This window comes from Macaca mulatta, chromosome 1, assembly GCF_049350105.2.
Source record: "Macaca mulatta isolate MMU2019108-1 chromosome 1, T2T-MMU8v2.0, whole genome shotgun sequence".
NCBI classification, from domain to species: Eukaryota; Metazoa; Chordata; class Mammalia; order Primates; family Cercopithecidae; genus Macaca; species Macaca mulatta.
In genome coordinates this window covers 228,885,507-228,907,185 of record NC_133406.1, presented here as the reverse complement: position 1 = coordinate 228,907,185, position 21,679 = coordinate 228,885,507, and the positions used below count along the sequence as shown (strand labels likewise).

The 21,679-nt window shown below is 51.7% G+C and overlaps 2 protein-coding genes across 6 annotated transcripts in view; one reads left to right on the top strand and one right to left on the bottom strand.

Moving 5' to 3' along the window:
- The window catches only part of CLCN6 (chloride voltage-gated channel 6), a 39,139-nt gene extending 22,148 nt beyond the window's left edge, over nucleotides 1-16,991 (top strand). The window contains exons 9-23 of one of the 4 annotated variants that reach the window (XR_001448083.3): nucleotides 723-781; nucleotides 1,650-1,782; nucleotides 2,708-2,821; nucleotides 3,062-3,228; nucleotides 3,795-3,921; nucleotides 7,514-7,637; nucleotides 7,876-8,029; nucleotides 8,208-8,367; nucleotides 8,454-8,560; nucleotides 9,907-10,093; nucleotides 10,910-11,067; nucleotides 11,288-11,410; nucleotides 12,242-12,349; nucleotides 12,442-12,567; nucleotides 14,010-16,991. Coding sequence is in view for 3 of the 4 variants with exons in the window: in XM_077994126.1 (XP_077850252.1) it covers nucleotides 723-781; nucleotides 1,650-1,782; nucleotides 2,708-2,821; nucleotides 3,062-3,228; nucleotides 3,795-3,930; nucleotides 7,514-7,637; nucleotides 7,876-8,029; nucleotides 8,208-8,367; nucleotides 8,454-8,560; nucleotides 9,907-10,093; nucleotides 10,910-11,067; nucleotides 11,254-11,410; nucleotides 12,242-12,349; nucleotides 12,442-12,567; nucleotides 14,010-14,090 (1,971 nt within the window). In the remaining variant the exon portion in view is untranslated. 4 annotated transcript variants of the gene reach the window in all.
- Nucleotides 16,992-19,240: 2,249 nt separating this feature from the next.
- On the bottom strand, nucleotides 19,241-21,435 carry NPPA (natriuretic peptide A). Of its 2 annotated transcripts, XM_077974184.1 has the most exons (4): nucleotides 21,335-21,435; nucleotides 20,818-20,886; nucleotides 20,369-20,695; nucleotides 19,241-19,546 (listed from the first exon to the last, which is right to left on the bottom strand). In XM_077974184.1, exons 1-4 carry the CDS (start codon nucleotides 21,338-21,340, stop codon nucleotides 19,535-19,537), a joined length of 414 nt encoding a protein of 137 aa, XP_077830310.1. In that variant the 5' UTR covers nucleotides 21,341-21,435; the 3' UTR covers nucleotides 19,241-19,534. The 2 variants fall into 2 exon arrangements, with proteins under 2 accessions (XP_077830310.1, XP_001105465.2); XM_001105465.5 differs by lacking the exon at nucleotides 21,335-21,435 and having other exon boundaries at nucleotides 20,818-21,055.
- Nucleotides 21,436-21,679: the final 244 nt, after the last annotated feature.

Genomic DNA, 21,679 nt, shown 5'->3' with positions numbered 1-21,679 from the left:
ACTCAAGTCTTCTGCAGCAGCTTCTGCGTCCCCTCCCCTCAGCTCAGCCATTTCCCTTTTTTCTTTCTGACTTGTTGACTCTGCACAAAATGGGATTTCAGAAGGTCCTAGAAATTTGGGGGCAGGAAAAATAAGCTCCTCCGGAGGATGGGGGTGGTAATCTCCTTTTTCCCAAGTTTTTTTATTTTTATCTTTTGAGACGGAGTCTTACTCTGTCGCCCAGGCTGGAGTGCAATGGCACCATCTCTGCTCACTACAACCTCCGCCTCCCGGGTTCAAGCGATTCTCCTGGCTCAGCCTCTTGAGTAGCTGGGATTACAGGCACGTGCCACCACGCCTGGCTGAATTTTGTATTTTTAGTAGAGACAGGGTTTTGCCATGTTGGCCAGGCTGGTCTCTGACTCTCCTGACCTTAGGTGATCAGCCACCCGGCTTGGCCTCCCAGAGTGTTGGGATTACAGGCGTGAGCCATGAGCCACCATGCCCGGCCTCCTTTTTTCCCAAGTCGCTGTTCTGGACTTTCCTTCCTGCAGCACACTTACCCAGGTGTGCTCAAGCAGCGGGGCCTCCCCTAGTGCTGTGGATTCCCGCAGTTTCAGTCCTTCTAGACTGTCCCAACCTGTTTTCTCTCTTTTTTTTCTTTTTCCATAATTACTGGGGTACAGGTGGTATTTGGTTACATGAGTAGGCTGTTTAGTGGCTCTCTTTTTCTCTCGCTTTAGTTTCAGAGCATCTCCTTACGGAAGATCCAGTTTAACTTCCCCTATTTCCGAAGCGACAGGTATGGAAAGGTTAGAAATTGGTTTTTTTTGGAAGCAACATGTTCATGCACTGCGGGTCAGACTCGATACTTGCTCTAGTCTGGCACGGTGTCCCCTGCTGGGAAACCTGACTGTGGGAGAAGGGGGCGGGCTTTGAACTTTTCTTCTGGAAATAAGCCAAAGCACCAGGCTAGCATCGTGACTTTTATTTTGTCATGCCATAAGCCCTAGACGCATTTCAGGCAAGTGAAAATGGTCCCAGATTAAAAACCCAACCAAGAAAGGCCTCAGACAGGCATATTCTTAGGAAGGCATTTTGTATTCCCCAGTGATTCACTTGGTCAGCCACCCTCCTGGGTCAGAACGTAGCAGACTTTTTAGCCCTGTATCAGATGTGTGTGTTACTGACCTGCACGCCTTGTGAGGCTCTTTCAATCAGAGACCCAGTTTAGAGTCACGGACCACTTTCTCTTTGTATTCCTGCAAGTCTGGCACATACCCTGAAGGCACCTTGATGTTTTTACGGATGCCGCGGTTTTCTGGAGGGAAGACCTGGTGGGAACATGGTGCCGCAGTGATCGCGCCAATCTTTGATCTGCCGCTGAGCTGGGGGCTGAGATTCTGAGATCACAGAAAACACAGAGGTCAGGGGCTCCTGTTCCCAGGCGGAGTAGCCGCCGTGCTGACAGGGACTCTGGTGCTGAGGTGTGTGGCTCTCGGGTGGGCACGCTCGCGGCAGAGGCTGCCTCCCCAGGGACCTGCCCTTCAGGATCCGTGCCTGTTCAGTTCATAGGTGTGAGAGAAAATGTTCACGATAAGGAAATCAGAAACCGCATTTTGTGGGCTGAGGGCTCTTTTTTGGATAACCCGTCTCTCTCCTCTCCTCAGAGACAAGAGAGACTTCGTATCAGCAGGAGCGGCTGCTGGAGTTGCTGCAGCTTTCGGGGCCCCAATCGGGGGTACCTTGTTCAGTCTAGAGGAGGGTTCGTCCTTCTGGAACCAAGGGCTCACATGGAAAGTGGTGAGGAGGACCTTCAGCGAAAGCCACCTCCCAGACTTAACCACACGCCCCGAATTACACTCGGTGTCCCTTACTTGGTACATGGAATGGTCGTTTTGATGAGACTCGGGGGTGTCAACTGGATCAGAAGCAGCTTTGCTCTTGTGCCCATAACCTCCACACTGGACGGTCTGTACTTCTCATATCAATACCCTCCCCAACCCCAAATCAAACTGCTGTTACCCACTTTTTTTTTTTTTTGAGATGGAGTCTCACTCTGTTGCCCAGGCTGGAGGGCAGTGACACGATCTCAGCTCAGTGCAGCCTCTGCCTCCCGAGTTCAAGCGATTCTCCTGCCTTAGCCTCCTGTGTAGCTGGGATTGTAGGCACCTGCCTACAATTTTCACGCCCAGCTGATTTTTGTATTTTTAGTAGGGACGGGGTTTCACCATGTTGGCCAGGCTGGTCTTGAACTCCTGACATCAAGTGATCCACCTGCCTCGGCTTCCCAAAGTGTTGGGATTACAGGCGTGAGCCACTGCGCCCAGCCTTGTTATCCTCTCTTGATGAATCACCTGCCATGAAAATGTGAAACTGGCTGTTGTCATAAAGCAGGAAGTGATGGGGCTTGGACTGGAGCTGGTCTCCTCCCTCGGAGCAGGCCGTCCTTCCCTTTGCATTGATCCTTTTGGTGCAAGGTCTTGTCCATAAAGACTCTAAATAGACTGTCATAGTAGAGTAGGCTGCTGGAATGGAAACTTCTTAAAACCCGATCTAGAGTAGGTCACACCTGGGGTGTATCTACTGCAAGGGTGACCAGATCCCTGTACCCTGATGTGGATTCTGCAGGTCTCTGCATAGAGCAGTGGGTACCAGGAGGAAGGGTCGGTAGAGAGTAGGACATGCCACTCCTGAACCTTCTTGTCTTTTGTCACCTCTCCCTTAGCTCTTTTGTTCCATGTCTGCCACCTTCACCCTCAACTTCTTCCGTTCTGGGATTCAGTTTGGAAGCTGGGGTTCCTTCCAGCTCCCTGGATTGCTGAACTTCGGCGAGTTTAAGGTATGTTTTGTCCTTTCCCGCAGGATTTCTAATTTGACCCATGAACATTTCCTGTGAAGTGAAGGACCAGAGAGAAATGAGCAGAGGGCTAGGTACAGCTTCCAGGGGCACGTCTCGCCCATGAGCCTCTGCCGTGCGGGGAAGCAGCCCCACTCTTGCTTCTCTGTCTTCTCTTCTGTCTCTTCCGGTTCTCATGGCTGCTATGGTTTTTCTCTCCCTCTCCCTTTCCCCTTCTCTCAGTGCTCTGACTCTGATAAAAAATGTCATCTCTGGACAGCTATGGATTTGGGTTTCTTCGTCGTGATGGGGGTCATTGGGGGCCTCCTGGGAGCCACATTCAACTGTCTGAACAAGAGGCTTGCAAAGTACCGTATGCGAAACGTGCACCCGAAACCTAAGCTCGTCAGGTATCTGCGCAGTCGCCTCCCCCCAGCCTGCTGTGGCTCCGTGAGCTTGGTGTGGGCCGCGCCATCTCTCCTGAGGAGCAGACCCTGCCTCCACGGCTTTGATTTCTCATCTAAGACTGAGAATCTGCACACGGCCATGCATCTGCCCTACTTGATAGGCCAAAGGGCTGAGCCAGCTTAATTTATGTCAGAGTTGCTGGTTGACTCCCTGCCTGTCCTGACTTGCCACTCGGACACATGACAAGGTCACGAGGGTCACCGTGACCCTGCCGAGCAGCTTGCTCTCAGGAGACTTCTCGCCCCAGGACTTATAATGGAAAGCCATTCATTCCTTGGAGAGAGATGACGTGGACGTAGCAGCCCACTTTAACTGCCCACTTTTTACAAACAAATTGCTGGAATACAGCAAGTCACTGATGAATTCTGCACACGTGTTGACTGACCAGGGGCTGCTGTGAATGCTCTTTGGAGAAATCGGGGTTGGGGGTAGGCAGGGTTATGTTTTGAATTCCTGAGACCGGAGCTTCTTTCTGTGGCGTTAATAACAGCTGTGCTTTGCCTCCTAGAGTCTTAGAGAGCCTCCTGGTGTCTCTGGTAACCACCGTGGTGGTGTTTGTGGCCTCGATGGTGTTGGGAGAATGCCGACAGATGTCCTCTTCGAGTCAAATCGGTAATGACTCATTCCAGCTCCAGGTAACCCCAGTGCACCTGCTATCTTTATCCCATACCCACGAGGAAGAATCCAGAAATGTATGACCTTCCTCTGTTGAGAACTGATAGATGTGTTGGGTTCATCCTTCCACACCCATACCCGAGCGCTGAGAGATACGGGAATTTGTAGTCGTCTTTTTACCTAAGAGCAGGTGCACACCAAATGTCCTATGTCTTTGCCACTTCTGTGAACAACCCTGGCGTCACAGAGGGAACTCCTCTCTGTTGAACAACATTCATGGGAAACAGACACTTGGGAAGCTGACAGCAAGGTGCTTTCCGAGCCCCAGTTACTCTTCCACCTCCCTTTGCCTGAAGGGGCCACAGCCCAGAGGCTCAGCACCCACCTCCTCACCTCTGTGACTATGACAGTCACTCTTGAGATGAGAGGAAGAAATGTCTGTGTCAGGTCAAGGAGGCTCCTCTCTTCCCAGCATCCTCTGCCTCTTCCCGGCGTTGGGTCCTTTGCAGGTGTGCCGCCCTCCTGCACTTCTCCTTTTCCCTTCTTTGGGGGCGTGATATTTTCCAGAGGCTTTCCCCGAGAAGTGGGTCCCATGAGGTAGTCCATGGAGCCTACTCCACGCTGTTTTTTTGGTCCAACCCAGTGGCTCTGAGAGCCACACCTGTCGTTCAGTGAGTCAGCCAGATGTGTGATTCCAGCCCTCGGCTGCAGACGGGTGAGCATTCTCTAAGAGAAGTCGGCCCTCCACATTTGTGCATCCTGCATCCATGGAATTACATAGGGCAAACCAACTGTGGAGCACATATATTCAGGATGCAAAACATAAAAAAAAAACAAGACAACAGTAAAAAATAATGCAAAGAAGAAACAGTACAGTATAACAATTATTTACATAGCATTTACATTGTATTAGGGTATGATAAATCTAGAGATGATTTAAAAGTATATAGGAGGACCTACATAGGTTATATGCAAATATATACCATTTTATATCTGGGACTTGAGCGTCCCTGGATTTTGGTATCCATCGGGATCCTGGACTCTATCCCTGGTGAATACTGAGGGACAACTGTACTCTCTTCTTGTTGCTTCTCAGTAAACCCTCGAAACTCTCAGATCCCCATTGGGGCCCTTGTCTTGGAGGACAGCCTTTTCAGTGTCCCTAGTTATATGTATATATTTTATATATATACACACACGCACACGTATATATATAGTGTGTGTATATATATATATTATATTTTTGTTTGTTTGTTTTGTTTTTTTTGAGACGGAGTCTTACTCTGTTACCCAGGCTGGAGTGCAGTGGTGCAGTCTTGGCCCACTGCAACTTCCGCCTTCCAGGTTCAACCAATTCTCCTGCCTCAGCCTCCTGAGTAGCTAGGATTATAGGCATCCACCACCATGCCCAGCTAATTTTGTATTTTTAGTAGAGACGGGGTTTCACCATGTTGGCCAGGCTGGTCTCGAACTCCTGACCTCAAGTGATCCACCTGCCTCGGCCTCCCAAAGTGCTAGGATTACAGGTGTGAGTCACCACGCCTAAGCTGGTGTATATATGTATATTCTTAAAGGGTCGAGGGAAAAAAAAGAATATGCTGCAGAGACTGTATGTCACTGGCAACCTCTAAAATATTTATTGTCTGGCTCTTTACGGAAAAGTTTGCTGACCCCTGTTACTAGTTATTCCCAAGCCGAGCTTGTTACCAGACGGATACCTTGATGCATGTGATTTAAAGCATACAAAACACAATTCTCTGGTCAAATGTGCTAAGAATTAAATATGCTGCTTCATCTTTTTAGAGACAGGATCTCACTCTGTCACCCAGGCTGGAGTACAGTGGTGTGATCATAGCTTACTGTAACCTCAAACTCCTGGGCTCAAGCGATCCTCCCATCTCAGCCTCCCGAGTAGCTGGGACTACAGGTGCATGCCACCACATCCAGCTTATTTTTACAGAGACAAGATCTCACTGTGTTGCCCAGGGTGGTCTTGAACTTCTGGCCTAAAACGATCTCCTGTTTTGGCCTCCCAAAGTGCTAGGATTACAGGCGCAAGACACAGCACCCAACCTAAATACGTTCCTTTATTACTGAACTTCTGTGGCCTTATTCCCATAAGTGTTATAAATGTTTGGTGTCTTTATTGTGTACCAGATATTCCACTGAGCACTTTATATGATTTCATTTAATCCTTACTAGCACTGTGCTGACCAGTAGTTGCGCCCCCATTTTACAGCTAAGGAAGCTGAGGCACAGTGTGGTCTTGACCAGAAACCTTCAGCTAGTCATATATGGTGAGAGGGTAGGTGTTGTTACCATTTTATAGGTGAGGAAACTGTCACAAAATGAAATATTCTTCTCAAGGTCACTAGAGAGTGGCAGAGTTAGAGACAAAGCCATCTGATTTTGGAGCCTGTGCTCAGCTTTTAGCAGACGTACTGATTTCCAAGAATTGCTAGGATGTTTCTCAATGCAGTTGACCACAGGACTCTTTCCGGAAAGCCTTCAGGACTGAACTTCCTCCAGACAGTTTGGGAAGCACTGCATGTGTCTATTAAGAAGCCGTCAGCTGAGCTCATCCCCCATGCACTCCACAACGCTGAGGCTCTGCACACGGCTCACCTGTGCCAGGTGCTGCCAGTCAGCAGTGCCATACTGTTTCCGCAGCAGCCTGCATCCCTCTGTATTGCCCGGCCCATTTCACCTGGCGGGGTCATACAAACCCCACCCCCTGGTATTGTTATCACGTCCACATAAGGGCATCTCCACAGCATCATCAATAAATGTCATCCAGAAGAAACCCATAGCCTTGATTAACCTTTGTAATAACACTCCCTATTTACATGCACAGTGATAGGTGTGAAGTACAACCTTGTATTGTTGTACACTGTCAACTAGAAAATAAAACAGCATACTTGAAGCACCCTTGCCCTCCAGCAAGGATCCCATCTTCCCACACAGAATGATGGCAAGTAAATGAGGTCTACAATGTGTAGAAGTAGAAATCATCTCTTTTTCTGCTTGGGTTCTGCTCCCCAGATGGGGTTTAGGAGGAGAGGCAGCCTGGAGGACTGGGTCTGCTCTCCAGGCATTGTGGAGGTGGGTTTTCTTTTGCAGCAAATTCGGGCACTTTTTTTTTGTAGCAAATTGCCCCAAAATCGAAGACTTTCTCTATTTGGAACCAGAGTTGGGGCTTTCAGTCAAGCAGTGCCCTGGATTTTCCTCCCCAGATACCTGTCAACTCCCAGTCACTTGCTGTCACTTGCCTCATCTTCCCCAGTCCTAGGGCTCTCAGGCCAGGCTTCTAGCAGCATCACCTAGAAAGTTAGCACCAGGAGAGGAAGCAGAGCCAAATTCACGGTGAATCACGGCCGTAGTGACATTTTCATCATGAGTGTGGATGAACACAGGCCCTCATCCCGATTCTTTCATCTGTGCATTCAGAATGTAAAGAATACACTTGCCCGTGTGGCTGCCATTGGTAGAGGTCAGTTTTTGGCCTGTTTGATTGGCTGTGCAGCCACCTGTTTTGGACCCGGATGGAGACATCCCACTGGAAGACTCAAAGTCAGGTGTCCTTGTACTGATTTTCTGATTCCTTCTTCTTAGGTCACAGAAGATGTGAATTCAAGTATCAAGACATTTTTTTGTCCCAATGATACCTACAATGACATGGCCACACTCTTCTTCAACCCTCAGGAGTCTGCCATCCTCCAGCTCTTCCACCAGGATGGTGGGTGTCTGCACTGCAGCCCATTCCTGGGCGATTGGTGTCATCTGAGACACAGCCAGGCTTGCCCTTCATTCCAAGCAAGACCAGGACTTCTTTGTAATGCCCACCCAGACAAAAGATTGGTTTCTGCCTCCAGTGTTGGAAGGGGAACTGGCATGGGGTGTGGTCGGGCCCCGTAGGTCTGCTGGGCCTTGGCAGGCATCCGGTGGTGGGACTCAGGTTGGCTCTTCCCTTGCAGGCACTTTCAGCCCCGTCACTCTGGCCTTGTTCTTCATTCTCTATTTCTTGCTTGCATGTTGGACTTACGGCGTTTCTGTTCCAAGTGGCCTTTTTGTGCCTTCTCTACTGTGTGGAGCTGCTTTTGGACGTTTAGTTGCCAATGTCCTAAAAAGGTACTCTGTGTGTGTGCACACGTGTGTGTATGCATGTGTGCGCATGTGTGTGCGTGCATTCATATGTCTGTGCCCGTGCATGCACGTATGTGCATAGGCACAAGAGTGTGAGCTGTAGGTCCCCCCACAGCCTGTCAGTGTGGTTCAAAGCCATGTTCTCGGTGTTCTCCTTCACTAGCTGCATTGGATTGGGCCACATCTATTCGGGGACCTTTGCCCTGATTGGTGCAGCGGCTTTCTTGGGCGGGGTGGTCCGCATGACCATCAGCCTCACGGTCATCCTGATCGAGTCCACGAACGAGATCACCTACGGGCTTCCCATCATGGTCACACTGATGGTGAGCACACGCCCTCCAGGCCTGTCAGGCTCAGGGCCACGTTCACCCGACAGGACCTATTTTTAGGCCTTTGCTTTGTGTTTCAGGTGGCCAAATGGACAGGGGACTTTTTCAATAAGGGCATTTATGATATCCACGTGGGCCTGCGAGGCGTGCCGCTTTTGGAATGGGAGACAGAGGTGGAAATGGACAAGTAAGACTGTGATTTTGCTCATGTCCTAGTTTCAGAATGTATTAGCTCTAAGGCCTAAGGAATGTTGATATTAGGGTAGGAAACAGTAACTCACTTTTCTTGGGCTGAAAGAAGCAGCACACCCATTCCTAAGCATGTGTGAGAATGTGGAGCAGCCCATGGGCTGGGCGCTGCGAGGACAGGGCAGGGGACACGGGGACTGCACTGGGCAGGGCCTCTTCATGGTGGTTTGGCTTCCATGGCATTCTGGTTGGATATGAGGTGAGGTCTCTGGATCAAGTTCGTGATGTGATTGAATGTTTAAGGGTATGCCAAGCCCCAGGAGTGAGAATAGCCTGTTACACATGTGCCCATCAGAATGCCCTGCTGCTAGCCGTGATTGTTCTGGGCATAATCACCTCATAACCCACCTGCTAATCCACAGCTACCTGGGCTTCCTGTGTCTAGACAGCAGGCAAGGCCCTTATGGGATACCACGGGGGCCAGGAAGCTGTTTCTGTGGGCGGCCAGGCGGGAGGCCATTTCCAGCTTTCCAGGCCGTATGGTCTCTGTCACGACTACTCGACTCTGCCATTGCAGCAGGAAAGCAATGAGCACGATGGACTTGATCAGTGGGCAACAGTTTGCTGTGCCCTGATCTAAAGGGGGACCCAAGTGCTGTTTTTATTATTATTATTATTGTTTTTTGAGACAGGATCTCACTCTGTCACCTAGGCTGGAGTACGGTGGCATGATTATAGCTCACTGCAACCTACGCCTCCCAGACTCAAGCGATCCTCCTACCTCAGCCTGCTGAGTAGCTGGGATCACAGGCACGTGCCACCACACCTGGCTACTTTGTAACGTTTTTTATAGAAATGGGGTTTTGCTGTGTTGCCCGGGCTGGTCTCGAACTTCTGGGCTCAAGCATTCCGCTGGCCTCGGCCTCCCAGAGTGCTGGGATTACAGGCGTGAGCCACTGTGTCCGGCCCGGACGTTGTGGTAAATGCTGTAGCACAATTAGCAGTTCAGGGGCAGTATGTGGAGTGTGCTGCAGGGCACCGAGGAGGACCTGGCCAGCCCCTGGACTAGCAGCAGGACTTCCTGGTGAGGGGATGTTGCTGTTGAGCTGAGGGATGAGCCAGGGCCCATCAGCCTGGCACAGCAGGGAAGGACATTCCAGGTGCGGGGAACAGCATGTGTGGGGGATAGAAGTACAAAGGAATGCACTGGGTTTGAGGGAGGGCTGGAGCAGTTCAGAAGGGAGCTCCCCGCGTGGTCTGAGCAGGGCTGGAGAGCCAGCACAGCTTATCCCAGGGGCCTGCAGGCGCTGTCACGAGGCTGGATGACTTGCCCTCCTCCCCCAGGCTGAGAGCCAGCGACATCATGGAGCCCAACCTGACCTACGTCTACCCGCACACCCGCATCCAGTCTCTGGTGAGCATCCTGCGCACCACAGTCCACCACGCCTTCCCGGTGGTCACAGAGAACCGCGGCAACGAGAAGGAGTTCATGAAGGGCAACCAGCTCATCAGCAACAATATCAAGTTCAAGGTAAAGAAAACGGCATGAGAGGAAAGGCGGGTGAGAGACAAGCGGTCCCGTCTCACGCGGCTTAGTGCTTTGCCCAGCCAGCTCTCGGGAAGTTGGCGCTGTTCTCATCACATGCGACAGGGAGAGTAGATTTGACAGCAGGGGCAGCTTTATCAGGCCATGAAGACGTGTGTGCGTTCCTGCCGCAGTGAGCGTATGGATAGATCTGTTTTTCAAGTCAGCAGCTTTCATGGTTTATTATTTACGTGTGAGAGTATCAGGATAAGTTCTAGAGATGCCAGCAACAGAAATGGACTTGGACCTACTTAAGAAAGAGAAGGAAATCCACAGGAAAGCTCAGGACAGCCGAGAAAGCTGAAGGACCACAACCCATGTGCTGTGGGGACCAGGTGAAGGGTCTAGCAGACACCCCTCGGGTACCAGGAGGAAGGGGCACTGGCCCTGGGTTCCTCTTGATTCCGATTCAGAATCCAGGGAGAGGGGGCATCCCGTTGCCTCACTTGGGTCGTGTGCCACTCCTTGGCTTTGGGGGCAGGCACGTTGATTGGCAGTTCTATCAAGACAGGATGTTGTTCCCCTCTGGAGAATCAGGCTGCTCTTCCCAGATGAAAGGAAACCACAGAGGCTGCAGCCAGGTCCTAGGGTTCAGACTCCTTTGAACCACCAGCCCAAGCCACTTCTTTGAACCTCAGCCCCTTTAAGTTCCTGCATCCGGATGTGCCTCTGACCCTCCCTGTCACCCAAATCCTCAAGCTCCATCAGTGCTGCTGTGTTCGTTTGCCCACACGCAGTAGCCTGTGTTCTCCCCACCCACAGAAATCCAGCATCCTCACCCGGGCCGGCGAGCAGCGCAAACGGAGCCAGTCCATGAAGTCCTACCCCTCCAGCGAGCTGCGGAACATGTGTGATGAGCACATCGCCTCTGAGGAGCCGGCCGAGAAGGAGGACCTCCTGCAGCAGATGCTGGAGAGGAGGTGAGAGCCGGGTGCGGCCCCCGCTGCCCACAGGGCTACACGGCGGCAGGGTCAGCCCTTGGCTTAGATGTTGTGAAGTGGCTCCTGAGTTTCCTGGGAAAGTTGGATGGGGAGCAGGCTGGGGACATGGCTCAGAAGAGCTCCCGCTGAGGGTATCCCAGGCAGCATCTGGTTTTTGTGTAACAGATACACTCCCTACCCCAACCTATACCCTGACCAGTCCCCGAGTGAAGACTGGACCATGGAGGAGCGCTTCCGCCCTCTGACCTTCCACGGCCTGATCCTTCGGTCGCAGCTTGTCACCCTGCTTGTCCGAGGAGTTTGTTACTCTGAAAGCCAGTCGGTAAGTCTCTCCAAGGCAGAAATCAGCCAGGCCAGGCCTGATGAAGCTTGAGGGATTGGGCGCTGCCCGGTAGGCCATAAACAGTGCCGTAGGGAAAGCTGAATGCAAGGCAAGAAGTACAGAGTGGACTTAGGGGAGGAGTTGCCACAGCCGGGTGGCGAGAAACAACAGCGGTTTATTCCTTCCTAGTTCAAGGCCAGAAGTACAAAATCCAGGTGTCACCAGGGCAGCGCTCCCTGGCTCTGGGAGAGGTGCTGTCCTTGCCCCTTCCTAGCTCATGGGAGTTGCCTGCAGTCCTTGTTGCTCCTGACTGAATGCAGCCCCCATCCTCGCCACTGTCATCACAAGGCGTTCTGTGTATCTTCTCTCCTTTCCCTAAGGACACTTGTCACTGGATTTGGGGCCCACCCGAATCCAGCATGGGCTTATCTGAACTTGGTCACATCTGCAGAGACCCTGTTTCTAGAAAGGTCACATTCATAGGTACTAGGGCTTAGGACTTGGCCATATCTTTCGGTGGGGGGACAGATTTACCCCCCAGCCACTTAGCGCTTTCTCACTTAAACTTCCAAATAAGCCATTTGCGTCTCATGAATCAGGAAGAAAGGGAGTGCAGAGAGATCAGGAGACGGCCCAGGGTGCCACAGCTAGGACTTGGCCAAGGACTGGGTTTGACTGGAAAGCTCTCACTCTGGAGTGCCTGCTGCTGCTGTGCCACCTGCCTCAGCAGCCCAGAGCTGGGCATATTCAGGCATCAAGGGAAGAGGCTCTCGGGTGACCCCGCTGGCCACTGCTGCCCGAGCACGGACAGTGTCTGGGTTGGAATTGCAGAGCGCCAGCCAGCCGCGCCTCTCCTACGCCGAGATGGCCGAGGACTACCCGCGGTACCCTGACATCCACGACCTGGATCTGACGCTGCTCAACCCGCGCATGATCGTGGTGAGAAGGGCCGCCCTGGCCTGTCCCATGTGGAGCTTCCTTTTCGTGTTGTTGGCGTCTCAGGCAACCGGTGACACACGGTCTCTTTGCAGGATGTCACCCCATACATGAACCCTTCGCCTTTCACCGTCTCGCCCAACACCCACGTCTCCCAAGTCTTCAACCTGTTCAGAACGATGGGCCTGCGCCACCTGCCCGTGGTGAATGCTGTGGGAGAGGTGAGTGAGGCCCTGGCCCTGCCCCCACCTTTGAGAAAGGATCCCCCAGCCAGGTGCTGTTTGTGCACCCAGGCTTCTCACCAGAAATGTAGGCATCCCACCAGGAGGGGAGAGGGGGGCCCAACACTGTGGCTTTGAACCCTGCTTGGCTTCTACACACTCGGGACCCTTTCCCCTGCCTGCCAGCAGATGGCACCAGCGTCCCACTGGCCGTCCTTTCCGGCCAGAGCCCCGCCTCCCCCAGGCTGTGTCTTCCTCTGGAATCGGGACCACTTGTGTTCCTTGGTTCTCCACCTGTGTGGGGATTCGCACATTAGATGAGAGAATTTCAAGCAAAGTACTTTGAGTTTTACAAAGATATAAAACACCTAGTAATGATTGCTGCAGAGTCTCCTTTTTTTCTTTTTAGAACTTCATTATTTTCTTGTTACACAAATATTATGTCATTGTAGGAAAATACAAAAACACATATGAGCAAAAAGCAATCAAAAACCAAACCCTCGTCCCTACCCTGTAGCGGTAGCTGTGGTAACTTTTCAAGGCCACCCTCTCAGTCTTTTGTTGTTGTTGCTGTTGTTTTGAGACAGGGTCTCACTCTGTCACCCAGGCTGGAGTGCAGTGGCAAGATCTCGGCTCACTGCAGCTTCATCCTTCTAGGCTCAAGTAGTCCTCCCACCTCAGCCTCCTGAGTAGCTGGGACCACAGGCATGTGCCACCATGCCTCAGCTAATTTTTGTATTTATGGTAGAGACAGGATTTCACCATGTTGCCCAGGCTGGTCTTGAGCTCCTGAGCTCAAGTGACTCACCTGCCTCGGCCTCCCAGTGTGCTGGGATTACAGGTGTGAGCCACTGCACCTGACCTCAGTCTTCTACGTGGCACGACCCTGGCATGCATAGTGCGTACTTACACAGGTTTTGTTACAGTAGGTTAACTTATGTCCCTTGAAATGTAATTGCCAACTACGCTGACAGAGTCCTAATATAGTTTATGACGTGATTTTGGAGTTCCCAACAACAGTGACACGTGGGAACCCCTGTAATGACCTGTAACAAATGACTCCCATAGGTCACTTTGCAAGGTGGTGAGTATGAGGCGTGGCAGGGGTCATAATCTCAGGAGACTTGAGGGGCCCCACCACTTGCACATCTGTGAAGCAGGCTGGTCATGATGGGAGCTGAGCGCTGAGAATGTGCCCTGTGGAAGGACATATTAGTTCAGATGCCAGCTGGCCCAAGCCCTTTTTGGAGCTAACCTTGTTCCCTCAGCCTCCAGTGTGTGAGCCTTCATTATCTGTTTATCCAAGTCAAGCTGTGTCTGGCTCTGCACTATCCAGGCCTCCGCATTCTGTGATAAACTAACAGGGCCAGCTCCTCTCACTCCTCTTCTTACCAGTGGGTTTTACCCTGAAGGTGACTCGGGCCTTCTTCTCCTTGTCCTAGATCGTCGGGATCGTCACACGGCACAACCTGACCTCTGAATTTCTGCAGGCCCGGCTGAGGCAGCACTACCAGACCATCTGACAGCCCAGCCCGCCCTCTCCCGGGGCTGCCTGGGGAGGCAGCTTATGCTCGCTCTGGCTGGCACAGCGGCTGGGGCTGTTCCGGGGCATGGAGGATTCCCAGTCACCCACTCAGAAAGCCTGGAGTCATGGGACACCTTGCTGGTCAGAGGTCCTGGGGGTGGTTTTGAACCGTCAGAGCTTGGACTTAGATTCTGACTTCCCCAGCAAGGATCTTCCCACTTCCTGCTCCCCGTGTTCCCACCCTCCAGTGTTGGCACAGGCCCACCCCTGGCCCCACCAGAGCCAGAAGCAGAGGTGGAATCAGGCGGGCCCCGGGCTGCACTCCGAGTCGTGTTCCTGGCCGTCTTCGCTACTTTCCTAGAGAACCTGGCTGTTGCCTTAAATGTGTGAGAGGGACTTGGCCAAGGCAAAAGCTGGGGAGATGCCAGTGACAACATTCAGTTCATGACTAGATTTAGGAATTGGGCACTGAGAAAATTCTCCGTATTTCAGAGAGACCTTCCCTTGTTTGGGACTCCGAACACGGCATCCTCACTGGTTTGTTTTAAGGGAAACACTGTACTCCTGGGTGTGGGCAGAGGCTCTGGTCTTGCCCCTGTGGTTTGACTGTCCTTAGAACCACCACCCACCAGAAATACAAAGCATTAAAATCACACTAATAACCCCCGATGGTCAATCTGATAATAGGATCAGATTTACATCTACCCTAGTTCTTAACATTTCAGCTTTCTCTCCATCTGCAGGTTATTCCCAGTCTCCCAGTAACACGTTGCTACCCAGACCCTTTTCATTTCCTTAAGTTTTGATCTCCGTCTTCCTGCTGAAGCAGGCAGAGCTCAGAGGATCTTGGCATCACCCACCAAAGTTAGCTGAAAGCAGGGCACTCCTAGGTAAAGCAGCTTCACTGAACTCTGGGGAATGGTGCCATTTTTTTCCAAGGTAGAAAGGAAGCACTTCTGAGCCAGTGACCACTGAGAGGTGCGCGCTATGATAACGCAGATGGCCTGTTCGAGGAAGAGGGTGTCTGCCCTTCACAAACACCTCTCTCCCCCCTGCACTAGCCGTCCCACACTTACATACAGAGGCCCTTCGGGAGGGCCTCCGCGCCGCAGGGAGGGTGCGTGGGGAGGATGCTTCCTGCCAGCACATGCCTGAAGGTTTCGCGTGAAGCGTGGGAACCACCCCATCATTCAGTGACGTCATTCTTCTCCAGGCTGGCTGGCCCCCTCTGACTAGGCACCCAAAGTGAGCATCTGGGCATCGAGTATTTGCACTTATCTTCCCCCACCTTCTCCATGGCATCTCCGTTCCAGCAGGCATCCCTGGGGCAGGCGTGCTTTGGCTCAAGATGGCCTTCATTTACGTTTAGCTTTTTTCAAAACCGTGGAGGTTGCCCACGGGCCTCGGCACCCGGCCCTGGCAGCACAGCTCTCTCAGGCCCAGCCCTGGGCGACCTCCTTGGCCAAGGCTGCCTTTCGCCCTGGGGTGGGCGTCAGTCCTGGCTCTGCCGGTCCAGATCTTGAACTCAGCACACTCTAGGGAATAATTCCACTCCAGAGACAGGGCTGCTTCGAGGTCTTTCTCCACCTGACTGTGGCCCCTCCATTTCCCCCATTTTCTTACCACTCCGACCAAAATTGCTTTGACTTCTAAATGTTTCTGCTTCCCAGAATGCACCTGGCTTGTGAAACGGGGATGATACTCCCAGGAAATAGTGCAGGACATCACAAGGACCCAAAAGGCAATTCTTACTTAAATGTGACTGTTTGGCCAGCTGCTGTTATATTTTATGGCAGTGTTCAGAGCTTGATCACATTATTTCTTCCTTTTATTAAGAAGGAAGCCAATTGTCCAAGTCAGGAGAATGATATGATCACCTGTCACAGACACTTCATTCCCTCTCCCCGCCCCTTCCCAGAGCTGGCAGAGCTAACGCCCTGCAGGAGGACCCCGGCCTCTCGAGGGCTGGATCAGCAGCCGCCTGCCTCGAGGCTGCCCTGGTGAATGTTGCTGGAATTCATCCCTCGTGCACATCCTGTTGTGTTTAAGTCACCAGATATTTTGTTCCCATCAGTTTAGCCCAGAGATAGACAGTAGAATGCGAATACCTCCCTCCCGTAAACTGACTGGACGGCTGCCAAGGAGGCCCCAAACCCAGCCCCATGCAGAGGCACGTGGTTTCCTGTTCTCCCCTCTCTGCATCTGCCCTTTCCTGATAAGCCCAAAGACAACAACTTCTCCACTCGTGACAAATCAACTGTGAGCCTCGCTCCTTCCATTTCTGTCCATTAGAAACCAGCCTTTTCAGCACCTCACCCATTAGCCGCCCCACCACCCAGCGATCAGGCGCCTCAGTAAGGCAGATCCGCGGATGGGGAGCCTGCCGGTGGCCAGAGGTGGTGTTTGTGTTTGTCTCCAGCTCGGTGTTCCATGGCTCCTAGGCGAGGTGATCAGGGAGTGGGGCCAGTGGGTCCCCGGCCCTGGCTGTGGGACCTTGTGCTGAGGGATGATTTGCTGCTGACCTTGATTAACTTAACAGTTCCCAGCTGGAAGGGACACTTTCTGGACCCAGTCCACTGTATGGCATTGGTGATGCAGAATTATGCACTGACATGACCCTGGGTGACAGGAAAGCCTTTCGAGAGGCCCACGGTGGCCTCGCCAGCCCTGCAGTGTTGATGTGCCGGATTGCCCCACGGCTCTGCAGACCTTGGCCATTGCCGCAGTCAGCTTCCTTTTTTCTGTTTGCACTGTTTGTATGATGTTAGCTAATTCCACTGTGTATATAAATTGTATTTTTTTTAATTTGTAAAATGCTATTTTTATTTGAACCTTTGGAACTTGGGAGTTCTCATTGTAACCCTAACATGTCAGAATAAAATGTCTTCTGTCTCCTTTAGCCTCTTGTCTCCATGCTGCTCTTTCTTTCAAGGGATAGTTGGGTTGTATTTTACTTCCCCTCTTTCTGATGTGTGAAAATTACACTAGGACATAGTTTCCGAGTCTCAGAGCTCTCCCTGTGCAGCTGGGCAGGGGGCCTCTTCATTCATGGGGGTCCACTTCTCTGTACTAGGCAGCGACCTTAATGAGAACGGATTTCATCCTGTGGCTCTTAGCAGAAGTCACCGATGTCTGTTTCTCCCTTCAGATGAACACTCTTCCTGATCCTCTCTGGAAATCATCTTCTGCTAGCAGCCGCGTCCCGGAGCAGCAGATGGGGAATCCATTCTGTTTCTTCATGGTGTTTAGGAATTTGCCCCACCAAACAGATTGCCCTGATGTCCAACCCGAAGAAGTGAAACTGCTGTGGGTCTGGAGAGGTGAAGCCCCGTGGCCAGCTTCTGTCACCGCCATCTGCCATTGCTTTTTGTTCCCTTGCTTTTGGTTTTGCAAGAAGCATGGCCTCTGTCTCTGTCTGATCTGCGTCAAGTCATCATTCCATAGTGACAGAAGTGGCCATTCCATCAGTGGTCGCGGCCAGTTCAGCTCCTGCACCCATCCCCACGTGTTCTGTAAGTCCCAGGGGCGTTTTCTGTCTTGTGTTTTTGTCATTTTTCAGTCCGTTCCATTCAATGAGAACTCCCTGTGTTACGGTGACACCTTGGGAATGGGCTACTTCCCCTCCTAGCAACCCATATCACCATCCCAGACCTCAGGAGCCGGGTTTGGGCCAGTGCTGTCTCCTGTCTCTCTTACTTTCATCCTTGTCATTCTCTGCCCCCTGGTCCTGGTATTTAAAGTCCAGGTAGGGAACATTTTGATTGGAGGTGGTTAGATGAGGCTCTCCCCCGACCTCCACCCCTTGCCATCAGTTCACTGGGGGTCTCCGACTTTCCTCTGCAAGGAGCAAGTTGCTACTTTGTTTCCTCTTTTCCCAATTTCTGGACAAGACCAAGGCAATTTGACCAACATTTATGGGGCATCAACTCTGAGAGTGCCGAAGGGGCATTTGCCCTCAAAGAGCTTGCAGTCTAGGGACATAGACACAAGCAATTGCACATGGGCAATTCGTGTTGTGTGCTATTATAACGGTTATGTGTGCAACACTGCCTACCAAGAGACTCATTGTTACTAGGCACGAGGTATCAGGAAAGAAGTGTTCACATGAGCCTTAAGGAATCAGTACAATGTCTTCAGGAGGACCGGAAGAAGGACACCCCAGGTGGAAGGAACAGCAGAAATAAAGGCACAGGGGCATGTGTGGGTGTGGGGTGTTAGAGTGTCATAGGATCTGATGAGGTTGGGGTCCATGGGGGTAACAGGTGGGAAAACAGCTAACTCTGTTTAAGGTGAATTTATTGCCTGGTGTTGTGTGCTCAGAGCAAATACCCTTTTCAGGAGCAGATACAAAAAGGCTGCCTCTTCTCCAGCAGCTCTTATCTTAATAAAATACAAGTCCAGGCCCTTTGGACCCAAATTAGGCAAAGACTATGGCTGTTTTCCAAATACTTGTTAGTACACAAAAGGTACATGAACTCGCAGTTTGTCTGCATGGCAAACTTTTCTTCACTTTGCTCGGTTTTCATTATTTTTTTGAGACAAGTCTCATTCTGTCACCCAGGCTGGAGTGCAGTGGCACGATACCAGCTCGCTGCAGCCTCCGCCTCCCAGGCTTAAGCCATCCTCCCACCTTGGCCTCCTGAATAGCTGGAACTGCCGGTGCACATCACCACGCCTGGCTAATTTTTAAATTTTTTGTAGAGATGAGGTCTTTATTGCTCAGGCTGGCCTTGAACTCCTGGGCTCAAGTGATTTGCCCACTTTGGCCTCCCAAAATGCTGGGATTACAGGAGTGAGCCACTACACCCAGCCTACTCAGCTTTTAAGCTCAACACTCTGCCTACTCTTTTCAAAACTAAAAGTGCCATTAACTTAGCTGTGGCACCTAACTCTCTCGAAATGTATCAGAGGAAATCTAATTAATACTCTCATTTTCTGAATGTTCCCCCCCAAAACAACAAAAACCCCCGTAACCAAAAAGCACTAAGTGGAATTTGAGGCCTCCCCAACCACCCACCAAAAAAGGAGGGTGAAATGAAAGGAATAAGAAAACCTCAGCATTCTGTTCTCTGACAAAGAGTAAAATGACAAGGAATATCGATCGGCCTGAATTCTCTTCCCCAAGAAGAAATCACACCAACGCAGGCATTTGTCTTCTGTCCATGGTGCTGAAGTTTATTCACTTTCAAACCACTTTCAGTAACAGGTGAGGTTCTACCTTAAAATTTAATGCATGGGGTGGGAGAGGCAAGGAAGCCACCATCACACCACTTTATCTACAGTTAGTGTAAGATGTGAGAAGTGTTGACAGGAAGCTGCAGCTTGGATGGGATGATCACAACTCCATGACAACGAGATGACACGAATGCAGGAGAGACCCCAGCGGGCAGGAACCTCTTGCCGTCTGTCCCAAGGCCCAGCCCTCCTTGTGCTCCCTGGCTGTTATCTTCGGTACTACAAAGAGAACACAGACATATCTGGCTTGGTGACCTGGCTGTCTTGGAAAAGTCAGCTTCATGTGTGAGTGTGCCCATCCTCTGAACTTGATTACTGACTACCTGCTTCCCACCGGCCCCCACCCCAGCCTGATGACCCTCTGAACTTCATGAATTGATAAGCAAGTTACTCGTCAGAGTAAATTTCAATTGAGCCCTTCAGGATCTTGCAATTCTGGGGAGGAACATGAGCTGCTAATCAGCCATGCAAAGATAACTTGGCCCTATGACTATTTTAATTTCCCAGTGCTAGTGGCAGTTGCTTCTTCTTCTTCTTTTTTTTTTTTTTTCTTTGAGACAGAGTCTCACTCTATCACCTAGGCTGGAGTGCAGTGGGGCAATCTTGGCTCACTGCAACCTCTGCCTCCTGGGTTCAAGTGATTCTCCTGCCTCAGCCTCCCGAGTAGCTAGGACTATAGGCACCCAGCACCACCGTGCCCAGCTAATTTTTGTATTTTTAGTAGAGACGGGGTTTCACCATGTTGGCCAGGATAGTCTCGATCTCTTGACTTCATGATCCGCCTGCCTTGGCCTCCCAAAGTGCTGGGATTATAGGCGTGAGCCACCGTGCCCGGCCTTTTTTTTTTTTTTTTTTTTTAAGCATTTTCTCAGCAGACTGTAGCTAAGGACAATAGATGGCGTGTCCTGACACCCATGGGGCACTCACAGTGTTGGGGCAGAAACTTGAGAGAGAATGAGCTTCTGCATTGGTCTCTTTCCTGCTGAGGGTGTCTCCCAGTAGTGTCCATCCCATCCCATTTCCATCCCCAGTTCCTCTTACCCGGAAGCTGTTACAGCCCAGTCCACTCTGGGCTCCAATCCTGTCCATCCTGCCCCCGAAGCAACTGGATCTCCGCAGGCTCCGAGGGGCAGTGAGCAGCGCCCTCAGCTTGCTTTTTAAGAGGGCAGATCGATCGGAGGAGTCCCAGGGGCCCTGCCCGAGGGCACCCCCATCTCTCTGGGCTGGGCTGACATCCCCGGTCCAGGGAGGCACCTCAGGGAGGGGGCTGAGAGCAGCCCCCGCTTCTTCATTCTGCTCTCTGAGCACTTGTGGGGGCATGACCTCATCTTCTAAAGGCATCTTTTCTTCCAAATGGTCCAGCAAATTCTTTACAAAAGGAAAATACAGGGAAAGGGATAAACCTCATTGACTTGGAGAAAATCAAGAGGCGTGAGCACAGCATCAGAAAGCCCCGTGGCCCCAGACTGCACCCGCTTTCCTGGCCCTACCTTGAAATCCATCAGGTCTGCGTTGGACACGGCATTGTACATGGGATTAGCTCTGGTCTGACCTGGGAGCTGGAATGCCAGAAAAAGGAGGAAGCTCACACTGATGGTGGAGAAGGAGCTCATGCTGGCGTAGTCAAGGAGCAATCCACTGCTTGCTGCTCTGTCTCTCCCCTCTGGTTCCTCTCTGGTTCCCCTCTCTTGGCCTACGTCCGTCCCTGTCTCCCAGCTGCCCAGTGCCTCCTCTTTTTATAGCCCCCCAGCTCTCCAAGCACGCAGGAGAGACAGAACCCTCCCCATTCTGTCACTTGCAGCGATAAAGCAGCCAAGTGAGAAGCCAGCAGGAGATGCCCTTTTAAAGTTATCATCCCGCAGGGCTTGTCACAGCCCTTCTGCCTTGGGCAGCCCCAACAGCCCCCCAGACCCTCGGCTGCAAGAGCCGCATTCTTGCTGATTTGACTCAAGAGGCTTCCACTTCAAAGGTGTGAGAAGAGTAAAAAAGAGTCCTTGGTTATCTCACCACCATGCCTCAGGATTCTTTCTCCTCGATGCTGGTACCCATGCGGGGAGACAGAGGGTGACGCTTGGCTGCTGCCCAGCTCCCCTGGTTTGTTTGTGGCTCAGCTGTCAGGGCCTCCAAATAAGGGTGGAGAGGAGGAAATGGCAGGCAGCCAGCAGCCCGAGACAAATGGGTCCATATGCTCAAGCTGGCCTCACACCTGCCTCATCCGCCACGTGGGCAGACCTCTGGCCTCAGACAGGGCTGCCCTCACCCCTGGCAGTCCCTCTCCATGGTCAGACAAAAGGGAGTTATTTTTTAGTGTATAAAGTCAGCCAGGAACCAAATGTGATGAAGCTCCAAGCC